The sequence below is a fragment of the Propithecus coquereli genome, unplaced genomic scaffold (genome assembly GCF_000956105.1).
Source record: "Propithecus coquereli isolate 6110/MARCELLA unplaced genomic scaffold, Pcoq_1.0 Scaffold52, whole genome shotgun sequence".
Classification (NCBI taxonomy): Eukaryota; Metazoa; Chordata; class Mammalia; order Primates; family Indriidae; genus Propithecus; species Propithecus coquereli.
Genome location: NW_012151063.1, coordinates 3,967,835 through 3,981,876, shown reverse-complemented (window position 1 = coordinate 3,981,876; position 14,042 = coordinate 3,967,835). Strand labels below are relative to the sequence as shown.

Below are 14,042 nucleotides of genomic sequence, written 5' to 3'. Positions count from 1 at the left end.
GTTTGAGCTCAAGAGTTTGAAACCAGCCTGAGCTAGAGCGAGACCCCGTCTCTACTAAAAATAGAAAGAAATTAATCGGACAACTAAAAATATATAGAAAAAAATTAGCCGGGCATGGTGGCGCATGCCTGTAGTCCCAGCTACTCGGGAGGCTGAGGCAGTAGGATCGCTCGAGCCCAGGAGTTTGAGGTTGCTGTGAGCTGGGATGATGCCACGGCACTCTAGCCTGGGCAAAAGAGTGAGACTCTGTCTAAAAAAAAAAAAAAAAATGGGTTTTATTACTGTAATCAACAGAGCAAAGACACTTGCCTGGGCGTCTATTTTTCCCCATTTCTGTTCCATTAATAATTTTTAACCATTTATTTATTTTTTGTTATCATCTGTTCTGTACTGACAGTTTATAATTTCACTACTTCTTTGATTTTTTTTTTTGTCAAATTAAAGATGAATCCGTACATTCACCTGCGAATTAATGTGGCAGTGATATTAAAGCTAATTATAATTTTGAAGTTGGTCTTACATTGAATCAGATGATAAAATACATTTTATCAAGGATGCCATGTGCTTCTTCCATTTAAATCACACTTTAGGGCTTGAGGGAAATTTAGGGAATACGCACTTTATTTTAAACCTTTTCTATTAGCGCTTTAGTTACACACAGATGCTTATACGAGCACATGACTCCAAATGTCCGTATGCTTCCCAAAATATCATTTCTATGAATAGAAAATATAATAGCATTGGCCGTTTCCCTTAGGCACCCTTATGAAGGCTATACCAGGCACAAAAATCAATGTGATTAATTCAAGTCAAAACTAGGAAAATTAAGGAACCTCCCTGGCTCTTTCTTTAGCATCAGTGAGTAAGCGTGATTTTTTTTTTTTTTTATTGTGTTTCCTTACTTGGCTTTTTTTCCAGATATCCATGATCAGAACAGCAAGAAGCCAGTGATGGTCTATATCCATGGTGGATCTTACATGGAAGGCACAGGCAACATGATTGACGGGAGCATTTTGGCGAGCTATGGGAACGTCATCGTGATCACCATTAACTACCGTCTGGGTATCTTAGGTAAGTGATTTTCTCATGAGAAATGCCGGAGCAGGAGGCCATGAGGAAGGTCTGCTTTTTATTTTCACAGGGCTCATGGATTTCAGGCGTGTTACTCCAATTCCTGGATAATTGTGGTTTGCAGTGCTGACTTTGTGTGCTTGGATACATTCCTTCCTTTTACTATGTTCATGCAACATTGTTATTTTGTGTTTTTCTTTATTTACTTTTTAGCTTGCAGTTGTTAATACAATAATTTCATTTTCTTGGGACCTGAATTCCTCCTCAAACCAATGCAGTTGCGAAGATCAGGATAAAATGAAATTTTATTTAAAGCATGTTTCTTCCTTGGAGCTCAGTGAATATGTGTTCATCTATAGACCTGTATAATGAACACATATTTGTTAATAGTATAGTTGATAACCACCATGGATATTAGCTTTCTTTGCTGATTGTACCGTTGTATGAATCAGTATATTGCGTGCAGGAAAATATTTTATCCAACTTCCTGATTCTGTGCCCATGGGGGCCTCGGAGATCTGCTTTGTTGTTGGTTCTATTGAATCTGCATACAAGGGAACAATACTTGTTTGATTTTTGTTGCATTTTATTATTTATGATTAAAAGGCATGGGCTAAGTACGGGGCATTCAAGCTTAGCTCCACATTGTTTAGGTCTGTTATTCCTTTTCCTCTGAGTGTGGGTTGGAAAATTAGACATTTTGGGGGTAAGATTTCAAGATTTACCTTCCTAGCTAGCTTTGCCTGCTGTTGCACAGTTCATTCATAATGCTCCTAGACTCTGTGTGAACACATTTGTTTTCAAGGCAAAAATACATTAAAAGGGTGCAGAAAATGAAGTGTTTAGCAAGGTAGCCATGAGAGAGATGTGCGTGTTGCTTGCAGCGTGGTCACGGTACAACGCAAGATACAAACTGAAATGGACTCATGGAGCTTTATCCAACGAGAAATATGGCTGAAGATGCTTTCTTCAAATAGGTAAATATCGCCAAGACTATTTTATTTTTCAATGAGATGTTTTAATTTCGTTCTGAGTGTTTCTTTTTCATTCCTATGTGGAAACATTAACCTATAAGAGACCTCAGGAAGTGGTGCAGTTGAGAAATGCATTTCTAGCTTAGACATGCAAATCACCTACAGGTGCTCTTAAAGTTGCCTTTTGGGAGCCTTAAAGTACTCAGCATTCCAGGCTGGTTTTTGCATTACAGAAAACAAACAAAAACGACAACAAGAACAACAAAAAACGCTTAGTGTCATGAATCTTATTATTTCATGGTTTTATGTCATTTTCTTTTTTCATAGTTTTCTATATGCCAGATTTTGTGGAATAATTTTCATGCACTTTTGCAGAGAGTTGGTTGCGTGTTTCTCTGAATGTTTTTCTGGCTAGTTGCTTTGGCTACCCCCACTGGAAACAGGAAATTGTGTTTCTTGATGTTTTACAAAAGGTCCATTCTACCAAAGAGGTGGAAGGAGGAAACTCCCTGTGCGGGCCCTGCATGGGGGCCTCTTCCAAGGGAGCAGTGTGTGGGCTGCACGCAGTGTGGCCACGTGGGGCAAAGCTTTGGGCACCCTCTTCTGAAGGCATTAGTGGGCATTGAGCATGTCCTCGCTCTTGTGGAGTCACAAAACGTTCTGTTGCATGCAGGATGGGCTGATGTTATGGATAAGACTGTGTTCCAAAAGAAATTGATTTCCTTTTCCCTCTAAAGCAGCCAAATTGTATCAAGCAACTGTACACTGTGTTATCTCATCAGTTTTGCCCCTTCCTGAATCGAGTGCAGATCTCTCAAAGTAGTGGGGGAATTGCATGCATATATATTTTAAGAAAAGAGGGGGAAAAAAATCCAAAATGTTAAGTCTACCTTTTGCTTTGAAGAGTTAAAAAAAAATCATGATAAGATAACAGAACTGTGAAAGTGCTGGAGAGGAAATAAAAGCAGCTATTTAGCATCTCTATGCCGGCCTATTTACATTCCACCAAGGAGCCACTGTGGACCAGCAAAGCACCACAGACCCCCTTTATGTGATGGAGTGAAAGGTGCCAGCTTTGCAGATTATACACGGTGGCGACTGAGACTTTAAAATGTGACTTCCTTGGTCTTCGTCATGGATCTTGCATTTACTGTTGTCCTCTTCAGAAAGGTCACGCAGCATTTACTTTTTACTTGTGGGAAACTACTATTATTGGTCTTGAAAAAATATTTTTAAACCTTTGACAGCCAGATATTTAAAAAGTTGGTTAAATAAAATCACGCAGCATGCACTGCAGTGAGGATTTCAGTGAGTGCTTTTTATATGAATAGATAGTTTTTTCAGGGAAAAGTTGGAATATTCCTTGAGGTTTTTTTCTTCCAATAAAAGTAATAAATGCATGAATGCTATTTTCCTACGTAAGGAATAGAAAAAATATTGTTTCAGATTTTTTTTTTTTTAGTGGAGTAGCAAATGCTGTTTTCTTACCCAAAGAGAGGGTTAAAAAAGATGACATATGCTAAAAATGGAACCGCAGTGCTGGCATTGGGAAGAATATAGATTGTAGAATGAGACGGACATTACATGGGATCTTCCCTCTACCTCTGTGTTTGTGGTGTGGCATTGAGACAGTCAGCTAACTCTTCCTCAGCCTGTTTTCCTTAGCTGTAGAAGGAGGTGACATTTTCTCTTTGACAAGCCATTTGTACAGTATAAGGCTTCCATGGTTCAAAACATCACACTGTATGTACCCCATAAGTATATAATATACACAATTATTTGTCAATTAAAAATAAAATTTTAGGCCGGGCGCGGTGGCTCATGCCTATAATCCCAGCACTCTGGGAGGCCTAGGCGGGCGGATTGTTTGGGCTCAGGAGTTTGAGACCAGCCTGAGCAAGAGCGAGATCCCATCTCTAGTAAAAAAAAATAGAAAGAAATTATCTGGACAACTAAAAATATATAGAAAAAATTAGCTGGGCATGGCGGCACATGCCTGTAGTCCCAGCTACTCGGGAGGCTGAGGCAGGAGGATCGCTTGAGCCCAGGAGTTTGAGGTTGTTGTGAGCTAGGCTGACGCCACGGCACTCACTCTAGCCAGGGCAACACAGCGAGACTCTGTCTCACAAAATAAATAAATAAATAAAATTTTAAAAAATTGTTAAGTATCAGTGGATTCATGTAGGTGAAATTTCATAGCCCGTGAGTGCCAGCCAATATACTGAGTCACACTATGGTTTCTATTGTTGTTGATATCACTGAACATCATATTAATACCTCTGTTGTTTCACAGTAAGAATTGCAGCTGGCCCAATTTCTAATGGCTAGTATCTATCAAATCTTGGCATCCAAACTGAATCACCTTAATTAAAATAAGTCATTATAAGACATTAAATAGACGGTCATCATGCTTGCTTTTTGAAGTATGAAGGTTTTTTTGTTTTTTAAATTAGAACTGTGCAGCCCAATCTTGCTAGCCATTGACCACATAATTTATGATCCAATCCAGGGCATGTTTGACAGTTGTTAATATATGATGATTAAACTGAGATTGTCCCAGACAAATTGCGTTGTATCATCATAGCTATAAAGCAATTATTTATACCTACATGAGGCATTCTATCATTGAATATGATTGAGCGGGTGTTTGTTTTTAAAGAAGCTACTGTTCTATAAACATATTTCTTATTTATTCTACTGTACACCTTTGTCATTATGAAGGCACACGTATCTGTGACTTTGGAAAACCTGACGTTCACCAGGGCCCCCATGTTAGCCATTATTGGGGTGTATGGTGTTCCTACCTACTAAGGAGGACCCAGCCAAAGCCCTGCTGAGCTGTGTGTGTGCCGGGCATTTGCTTAGCCCCGCCTACCACTCTAAACACCTGCTCCCTCTTGTCCATTCACCTCACATGATCCATAAGTATCATTTACTCCTAAGAAAACCAGACATCAATCTAGGTAATAAACTTACAAAACAATCCCATCAAGAGAGAACCACACAGGTCAAATCTGTGAATGCCACAAGGTCGTTACAGGATGAATACTCTCCTCTCTGTCTTAGCCCCTTACTTCAGGACAACTTGAGTGCTATCTATTAAATCTGATCTGCTGTTTTCTTTTGTTCTTCTTAGTTCATGGCAGCCCAGAGACCTTCCATATAAAAGAGAATGCACCTTAGATGCTTCCTAATGGAAACACCTGGAATTTATTTATTTATGGCTTTTGTCCTCTTCCATCCCAGTGAATAGTCTCCAAGTTGACATGCCTTCACATCTCAAGTTTTTAGTCTACCTCCATTTAAATATTCATTGCAGTCTAGCTCACTTGGGATTATTGCGTTTTTGGTCATCCTACCATTTGATACCTCAAGTATGCTGAGATGTATCTTTGCTTCAAAATAGCCCCAACTATACCCTTTGGCATCCATTCACTGAGGAGCTGCTATATGGCCTGCAATGGGTTGTTGTAGAGGTTCCTTCACTTACTCCCTATAAACTCCCTTGGAGAGGTGAACCTTACCTTGCCTAGGAGGAAATGAAGGCTTGGAGGTGACCCACAGTGTTGCAGCTGGGAGTGATCAGAGCTGGGATGGGAGCCCAGAGCTAAGTGACGCCAGAGCTCTGGTTCTTATCACACACACCTCACCATCAGTCTTGCCAGTCAACGACAGGTACGACTTCATAAACTGCAGAGTGCCTTAGGAAACTGGTTATCACTTTACCATCAGATTCAGCTTCTATAATCATGCCGAAAAACAAAATACTCTTATGGCTGACCCAGATACACAATTCTGATAAGATGCTTACAAGTATGTTTATGTTCCTCAGAGTGGATTGCTGATTTATTTCCATCCTGTCCCTATGCATGGTTCATTACGGTGTGCGAGGATGGTGGCCCCAGCCCCAACCATGGCAGCTGTCACATCTAACCTCCTCAGTGCCGTAGAACTAATGCTTTGTCAGTGAGTTTGGTGTCCGACTGCTAGTGCCATTCTCACTGCCAGCCTGAGGCCTGTTGCCCATCGATGGAGTTAAGACCATTCTTACCTGACAGCTAGTTTATGGTTTTGAGAAATGTTGCCCACAGGTTTATATGACTGACTTTTTTTTAAGCATTACAAAAGATATATCTGGAACACCTGCTAATTTTTCAGATATTGTAGCTATCTTGGAAGTTTTTGTGTCAGGGAAGGCTGTGCCATGGTCTTCTAAGGTTTTATTTCTGTAAAATGTCATAAATTGCATAAACCTGTTAGGTGCTTTGGAGTCAAAACTTTGAATGTAAGACAGAAATGGTTTGGCATACAGGCAGTCAGCGTGCATAGCAGAAACAGCATTTGAACGATCAACTGGGAGGGCTTAAGCTATATGCACGCTCGGCGCCCTCCCTGATGGTGTGGTCATCTTCCCTGTTCTGGTCGCCTTTGCAGGGTCTTGTTTCCTCTGAAATTGAGGGTGGGCGGGCTGGGCTTTGAGGGAACTCTAAGACATCAGCTAGAGCAGTCTCAACTTTGCATGTTTGATATATTGGTCATCCGCCTAAGATTCCATTCAATAAAAGGAGACTGGAAATTGTGGGAAGAGAGGACAATTAAGTTCCTCCTAAGATCTCTGATCTGAATTCCATGGGTGTTGTAGGGGCCTAGGAGGAAGGTTCCCTTTAGTGCTCTGAAGGTTCGCTGAAAAATCATCCCTCGAAAGAAAGGTTTATGCAGCTACTGAGAGGCAGGAGGACAGGAGAACGTCAGAGAGAAACTTTTGCTTCTGAGGCTTCCATTTGGGGGTGTTTGTCTGAACAACAACTGTGTGTATTTGTGTGCAAGCATTTTACGTTAGTGAAGATTAGTGAGTAACTATAATATACCTGAAGCGCATCTGCTGGAAAATGTCAAGTTATCCTACAGATGGTCCTTCTCGCATTTGGGAGTTAAAGATGTTGCTCTTTCTTTGATACATTCACTGTTTTATTTCTTTTTCGAACATTTTTTCTCCTTTTCTTTTTTTAATGCGTTATGAAGGATTTTCTTTTCCCTTATAAATGGAGCACATGTTATGCCTCACATCAAAAGTTCCTAAGCATACAGGTAAAGAAAAAAACATCATTTCCCCCTGAGGGGATCAACATGTCTTGATGCTACTCTCCTGGCTTCATTAGAATCCCTCTCCTCTCTTGCTTTGATGAAAACATGTCAGATTTCTCCTGATTCGATTGCTGTAAATGGCCCAGGTTGACTGGCAAAATTCCCTTTCTCTGAAAAGAGGACCTATGCATTCTTAAAAGGAAACTCTGCAAAAAGTTAAATGGGGAATGAGCGAAAGGAAAGTTAAGCATTTCAACTAGGGAGAAATTAACACAAGGTGAGAAATAAAAGAAGTATGGGAGGAGGTGACCCTGAGAGAGATGAATGGAATGTGACCACTCAAAACCAGGAAATAGAAACAAAAGAAAGAAAATGAAGGAAGCCCTTGGAATTAAGACCCTTTGTGATGTGGGTGGCCAAGGTTATCTGGACAGCTTGGAAGGGGGTTGGAGGGATTCCCTGCTGTGGATAACATAACAATACTATGGATGCATTTGAGAAGGCAGGCAGGTTACAGCGGCTCCAGTGCAAAAGTTAGGAGATAAATAAGGCACTTTTCCAAAAGGAAAGAAAACAATGTGTCGCCTTTCATCATCTTCATCAATAGGTTTCTATGCATTGCATGTGCATTTGGAAACACCATAATCCCATCGTGGTTTTTGCTGTAGTTGATAGGAATGGACACATCTCTGGGGGTGGATAAAATCGCGGTCATGTTTTGCTCCGAGAATGATCCTCTACTTTGGACTTTCTTCTTCTGCCTCCTGGTGGCTAACGATGCCCACTGCAGTCACTGCGTTTGTTCAGCCGAGGGAGAGGCCTGGGGGAAATCAAAGATGATTCCGTGCTCTGGGTTCAGGACCTTAGAGGCAAAGGCCAACAGAGATGGAAACTCTTGCAGTGAGATAAGGACTCTCTCCTGAGTAGGCAGTGCCATTGGTGTGATTGTTGACTGAACAACAGAGCAGAGGGGCTATCTGGTCCCGAGGGGGCTCCACTGCAAATGGAGACAAATGATGTGAAGGTATTTTCGGGGTGAAGACAAATCAGAGAAAGCGTGGAGAGAACCTAGAAAAGCTTTTTTTGTTGTGTGCCTTTTTTCCTAATTTATTTATTTAACTGACAAATAAAAAGGGAGTATGTTTATCATGTACATAGTGATGTCTTGAAACACGTATACATTGTGGGATAGCTAAGTTGAGCTAATGAGCATATGCATAGCCTCAAATACTTATCATTTTTTGTGGTGAGAACACTTAAAATCTATTCTCTTAGCAATTTTTCAGTATACAGGGTGTCCCCAAAGTAGCTATACATAGGGAAAATGGGAAATTGTAGCTAAATGTACCTTCACTTACAAAATATTCATTACAAAATTTTCCTTTGTATGGAGACTTTTTGGACACCATGTACAATACATTGCTATTAACTGTAGTCACCGTGTTTCACTGTACATTCTGGAACTTATGCCTCCTGTCTAATTGACACTTTGTAACATTTGAGAACATCTTCCCCCATCTGTACTCCCACCCCTGACCTATGATAACCACAGTTCTGCTCTCTGCTTCTTTGAGTTTCACTAGTTTTGCTCCCACATAGAAATGAAATCATGTGGTATTTACCTTTCTGTGGCTGGCTTATTTCTCTTAACATAATGTCCTCCAGGCTCATCCATGCTGCCCTGAATGACAGGATTTCCTTCTGTTTTAAGGTCGAATAGTATTCTTTGTGTGTAGATCCCACATTTTCTTTTCCTATTCATCTAATAATGGACACTTACTCTGAGTCCATACCTTGGCTGTTGTGAACAGTGCTGCAATAAACACGGGAATGCAGATATCTCTTCAAAGACTTTTTTTTTCAATCCCAAATGCATGAAACTGTCAACTAGCATGTTTCATGCAATGGAGGATCTCCTTGATCTATTTATAAATGATTCAGAATTTCTTAAAGGAAGTTTCAATTTCATTTTTATATGCACAGCCATACTTGGAAATCAAAATGTTCTAGCACCTCCTAGAAGAATCTATTCCATCAATACCTAATTTCCAGTTCATTGACACCAGAGTGTCACTTAAGTGTGAGTTAATAATCACAGAGAATATATCTTAACAAATGTTCTTTCCTGGAAAATTTTGCATTCAAAACAGAGTCGCTGAAGATTATTCATGCTAAAACGCAATATAGCTTTCTCTCTGCAGCATGCCTTCTTTGTTTTGCTTCTCATCTGGAGTATGAAGGCTTGATCGTTTTTTAGCTGATGAAGGTGAAGTGCTCTGTCTCCTTGGGGACCAAAGGATGTAAGCGTTACTCTAAATAAAATAAGAGTGTGATGGGTATCCCAAGGGATGCTGGAACGTTCTGAAGAGAGGCATTGAAACTGAGAACCAAAGTACATTAGCTTGATTGCAGTGAGTTGGGAATTAAGATTCCGGTGAGAATTCTGTCAGCAAAATGGTTTTTAAACAATCTCTAAAAGACAAAAACATGAAGCTTCTACCTTCCTTACATATATCCAAGAAATTAGTCCTTTTCAGTCCGATAATAGGAAATGTCTAGCGGCAATCACAGTGGGAAGTTTGAATCCTACTGAGGATGAGAGAACTCATGACTATACGAATTCTGGCCTGAGGATGTTATTTCTTTTTCTGACATTTGCCTGCAAACCTGTACTAGCAGGGGTGGTTCTACAAGAAGCATGAATATGCACATGTGCGCATGCATCATAAAGGGGTTTGCTGTGCATTACTCTCCTGTTTTTGCCCATTCCCACATCAACAAGTCATTAGCTCTGTGAAAATGAACCTTAGAGGATGCAAAATACAGGTGCAAAATAAATTTCCTAGGGGCTAAATTGTAACCCAGTTATGGCAGCTCCGCCCTGCATTTAGCAACATGAAACTACATTGTAACATATTGATTGACAAGTCCAGCCATAAGCTTAGGGTACTTTCTCCTTTGATATAGAAATAATAATAATACCATTTTTGAATGAAGTGTGCAATTCTCAGTATAAAAAATCAGAAATATTTTAGAATACTCAATGCAACCTTACTTTGATGTTACAGCCATTTGATATAGATAAGCTAGGGCCTTTACAAAGATGAATCACTAGAAAGCCTCGATTGATTTGGTTAATTATTTGAGATTGCATGCATTGATTTCACTCTAAGTATAATGGCATTTATTATAGGCTCAGATATCAAAGAGAGAGGGCTACATCCTATTATAGGATTATGGTCATAAACAGGTGAGTAGGATAAACGTATTACAAAGATAAACATTTCAGTGCTGGCCATTGTGGGCATGAGCCTGCCTGTAGTCCCGGCTGTAAGGGAGGATCCCTTGAGCCCAGGAATTCAAGGCCAGCCTGGACAACATAGCGAGACCCCACCCTAAAAAATCATTTCAGTATAGACAGGCATGATATGATCTCACAGAGAAATATTAGGACTTGCGCACAAGAAAACTAAGCTTTGTACTGGTGTTGGGAAAACATTTTGGAATGACAAAATGTGTCCCCTTAGTTTTAAGAAATGTTTTCTAACATTGAAAGTATCATCTGTCTCTTCATTAAAATACTCCAGTATCTATTTAGATGCCCAAATATGCTCCTGGACTTATGATGGAACTATGCCCTGATAAACCCATTGTCTGTTGATAATAGCATCAGTCGAAAAAGCATTAATACACCTGACCTACCAGACATTCTAGCTTAGCCTAGCTGACCTTAAACGTGATCAGAACACTTACAGTAGCCTGCAGTTAGGCACAGTCATCCATCACAAAGCCTGGTTTATAATAAAATGTTGAATATCTCACGTAATTTATTGAACACAGCACACTGTAGAATGTGGGTCGTTGACCCTGGTGGGCTATGACTGCCTGAGACCTGTGGATCTCTGCCACGGCCCAGCATCTCCAGAGAGTATCCTACTCTCTACTGAGAAAAGATCAAAATTCGAAATTCCAGGTATGGTTTCTACTGACTCTGTGTCACTTTTGCACTATCATAAAGTCGAACAATCATAAGTCAACCCATTGTAATCAGACCATCTGCATACACATTTCACTGTAGTCAGGTATAAATGCATTTTTATAAATCTATCCTGGGTTTTTTGAACACATGGCAGGCTACCCCACCAGAATGACTCTATTCAATATATTTCTGAACATCTAGGTATCTTTTCCCCTCATTGCTATCTCACTTTAACGTCCAAGCTTGAACTTACAACATCACACAGAAGTAGCATTCATCCTTCGCAATACTTCTTACCCTAAACCATGTGTGGGGTTTGCCATCTTTACAAAAATGAATCTTGAGTAACTGGCCTGACATCACTGTCTCTTTTACCATGATGTTCTCATAGAGTTTGTATGCTTCTCTTCTCTGAGAATGGCAGGTCACCCTGGAATGGCATTCCCTGTCCTTGAACTCATTGTGTACCACGAAATTCATACTGTTATATATGGCTTTGCTTTCTTCATGCAGATAATGTGTGCTTCCTGTCACTCCTTGAGGGCTGGGGTCATAGCTCGTATTGCCTTTGTCTTCCAAGTGTCTACCAGATAATAAGCATTTTCTAGACAATTAGCTGTTGCAGTGTTTTTGACTCCAAATTGCAAAATACAAGCTAATTACCAAAGGAGTGAATATATTTACTTAAACATTTTTTTTTAATATTTCAGTTTGAGTGAACCCCTGATTCTCAAAATCGGTGAATGCCTAATTTTAGGTAAACCTTGTTTATTTTCACTTCTTGCATTTGGCAACTGTTCCTTTTTCACAAACACTGAAGGTTCTCTGAAACATCCATTTATAGCTGTGTCATCATTCACTACACATGGGTTAACTTAAGTGGAGACATTTTATATTCATGGCATACACTTGACCTTGAATTGAAACCTAAAGTTAAAAAAATTTGTGTATCTTCAGATTGTGCAGTTATAAAAACAAAACTGCAAAGAGCTCTCCAGCATATTGTTTTTTCTTTAGGACTATTCATGGGTATTTTAAATGATTTATGATGAAAATATTATACATCATGATCTTCCAAGAGCTCTGCTAAATTTTTTGCAAATGGCTGGCAGATTTCTTAATTGATCCTATAATCTCAAAGTATTAATTTCCTAGGACTGCCCTAATAAATGTGGTGGCTTTAAACAACAAAAATTTATTTTCTCACTGTTTGGGAAACCAAACATCCAAAGTCAAGGTGTTGGCCAGGCTACTCTCCCTTGGGAGGCTCCAGGAAAAGGTCCTCCCTTGACTTCTTCACTTCTCGTGGCTCCAGTATTTGCTTCCATGTTCATAGGGCCATCTTCTCTCTATTTATGAGTCTTCCTTCTCTTATAAGGAAACCAGTCATCGGATTTAGGGACACCTGAAAGCTAGGATAATTTTAATTGCGTGATCCTAAACTAATTATATCTGCAAAGATTCCATTTCCAAATAGGGTTACATTATGAGTTTCGGGGTGGACATAAATTTTTAGAGGGTATTATTCAACCTACTTACTACGTCCAACCTTCGCAAGTATGTCTTTATTGCAATATTGTGGCCGCCCAACCAGGTTCATTTGTCCGCTGCCCAAGAGGAAGCCATTACGCTGAGCCAGCAGGGTTTACAAGGCAGAGAAAGAGTTTATTCCACAGAGCACTAAGTGGGGAGACAGAAGAAATTTCTCAAATCAGCCTCCCTGAGAATTTGGGAGAGGGGGTTTTTAAGGATAGTTTGGCAGGCAAGGGATTAGGCAATTAGTTTTGTTAATGGGGGCAAAATTATAGAGATGTAGGAATCACCTTGTGTTGTCCCAGTCCTGGGGGTCACAATGCCAGGTGAGTCGGTTTCTTGGTCTGGGCCACAGGTCTGGGTGGGTCAGTCAGTCCACTGGAATGCGGGGCCTGGGAGATATCTTAAAACTACCTTTAGGTTTCAAAAAAGTGATGTTACCTATGGAGAAAGTTAGGAATCTTTATGGACACCAGCTCTGGGGAGAAGTTAAGAATCTTCATGACCACCAGCTGCGTGGCTCTGCAGTGGCAATTACAGAAGTAAACAGGGGGACAGTGACTAATTATTATCATTATTTTTAGCTAGGCCCTCACCACAATTCTCACCCTGCGCCCCGTTACGGCTTTGTGTGAACAGCGGTTTCGATATGTGTGTGTGTGTGTGGATACAGGTGTGTCCACTGTTTGCATGCTGCATGTGTGGGCAGTCGCTGCACACAGGATGGCGCCTGGGTTTCCACTTACAGCCCACGCTCTAGTAAGAAGATCTGGGGACAGTCTGGAACTCTTCACCTGCTCGAACCCTCTCTGCTCTGAAGTGATGGCGTCAGGCCGTACCAAGAAGTTTATTTCCTGGACCCTTAAAACTTCTCCATCAGTTTGACAAGTGGTAATAGCATTTTTCCCTGTTGGCCACAAAATGTGTGCCTTTGCTCCAGCAATGTGCAGGGCTATATTTCACACTGTCTTCTTAAATTACGAGGCTATAAATATAAAGTAAAACCTTTTTACCTTGCTTTATTCTTTCAACTCTTTCCCTCTATTATTAAATCTGATTGCAAATGCTCATTAGTGTTCTAACTTGGATTGCCATTTGGTGATGTGCCATCGCAAAGTGGAGCTTACTAAAAATTCATATCAAAGACTAATGTAGGTTTTCAGAAAAGGGACTTATTCAAATACATCTCAAGTTTTGGAGTGACTCACGGACGTTTAATGAAGTGAATGGCCTTGCAATGCCTCATTGTTTCTTTTCAAACTCATTTGCTTTCCACCTGCCCTTTAGAACAGCTTTCATTTCCCGGAATCCAAGGTTTCTGAGATGGCATTATTGAAGATTTTTACTCCTGCCCAACATTGCTGTGAAGAGATCATTTAACTCCCTTTCCTGGTTTTAAA

The 14,042-nt window shown here is 40.3% G+C and overlaps 1 protein-coding gene across 3 annotated transcripts in view; it reads left to right on the top strand.

Moving 5' to 3' along the window:
- The window catches only part of NLGN4X (neuroligin 4, X-linked), a 244,148-nt gene that overhangs the window by 108,287 nt on the left and 121,819 nt on the right, over positions 1-14,042 (top strand). For all 3 annotated transcript variants that reach the window (XM_012656809.1, XM_012656808.1, XM_012656810.1), the window contains one exon: positions 919-1,071. In XM_012656809.1, the coding sequence (XP_012512263.1) occupies positions 919-1,071 (153 nt within the window). The remainder of the gene's footprint in view (positions 1-918; positions 1,072-14,042) is intronic.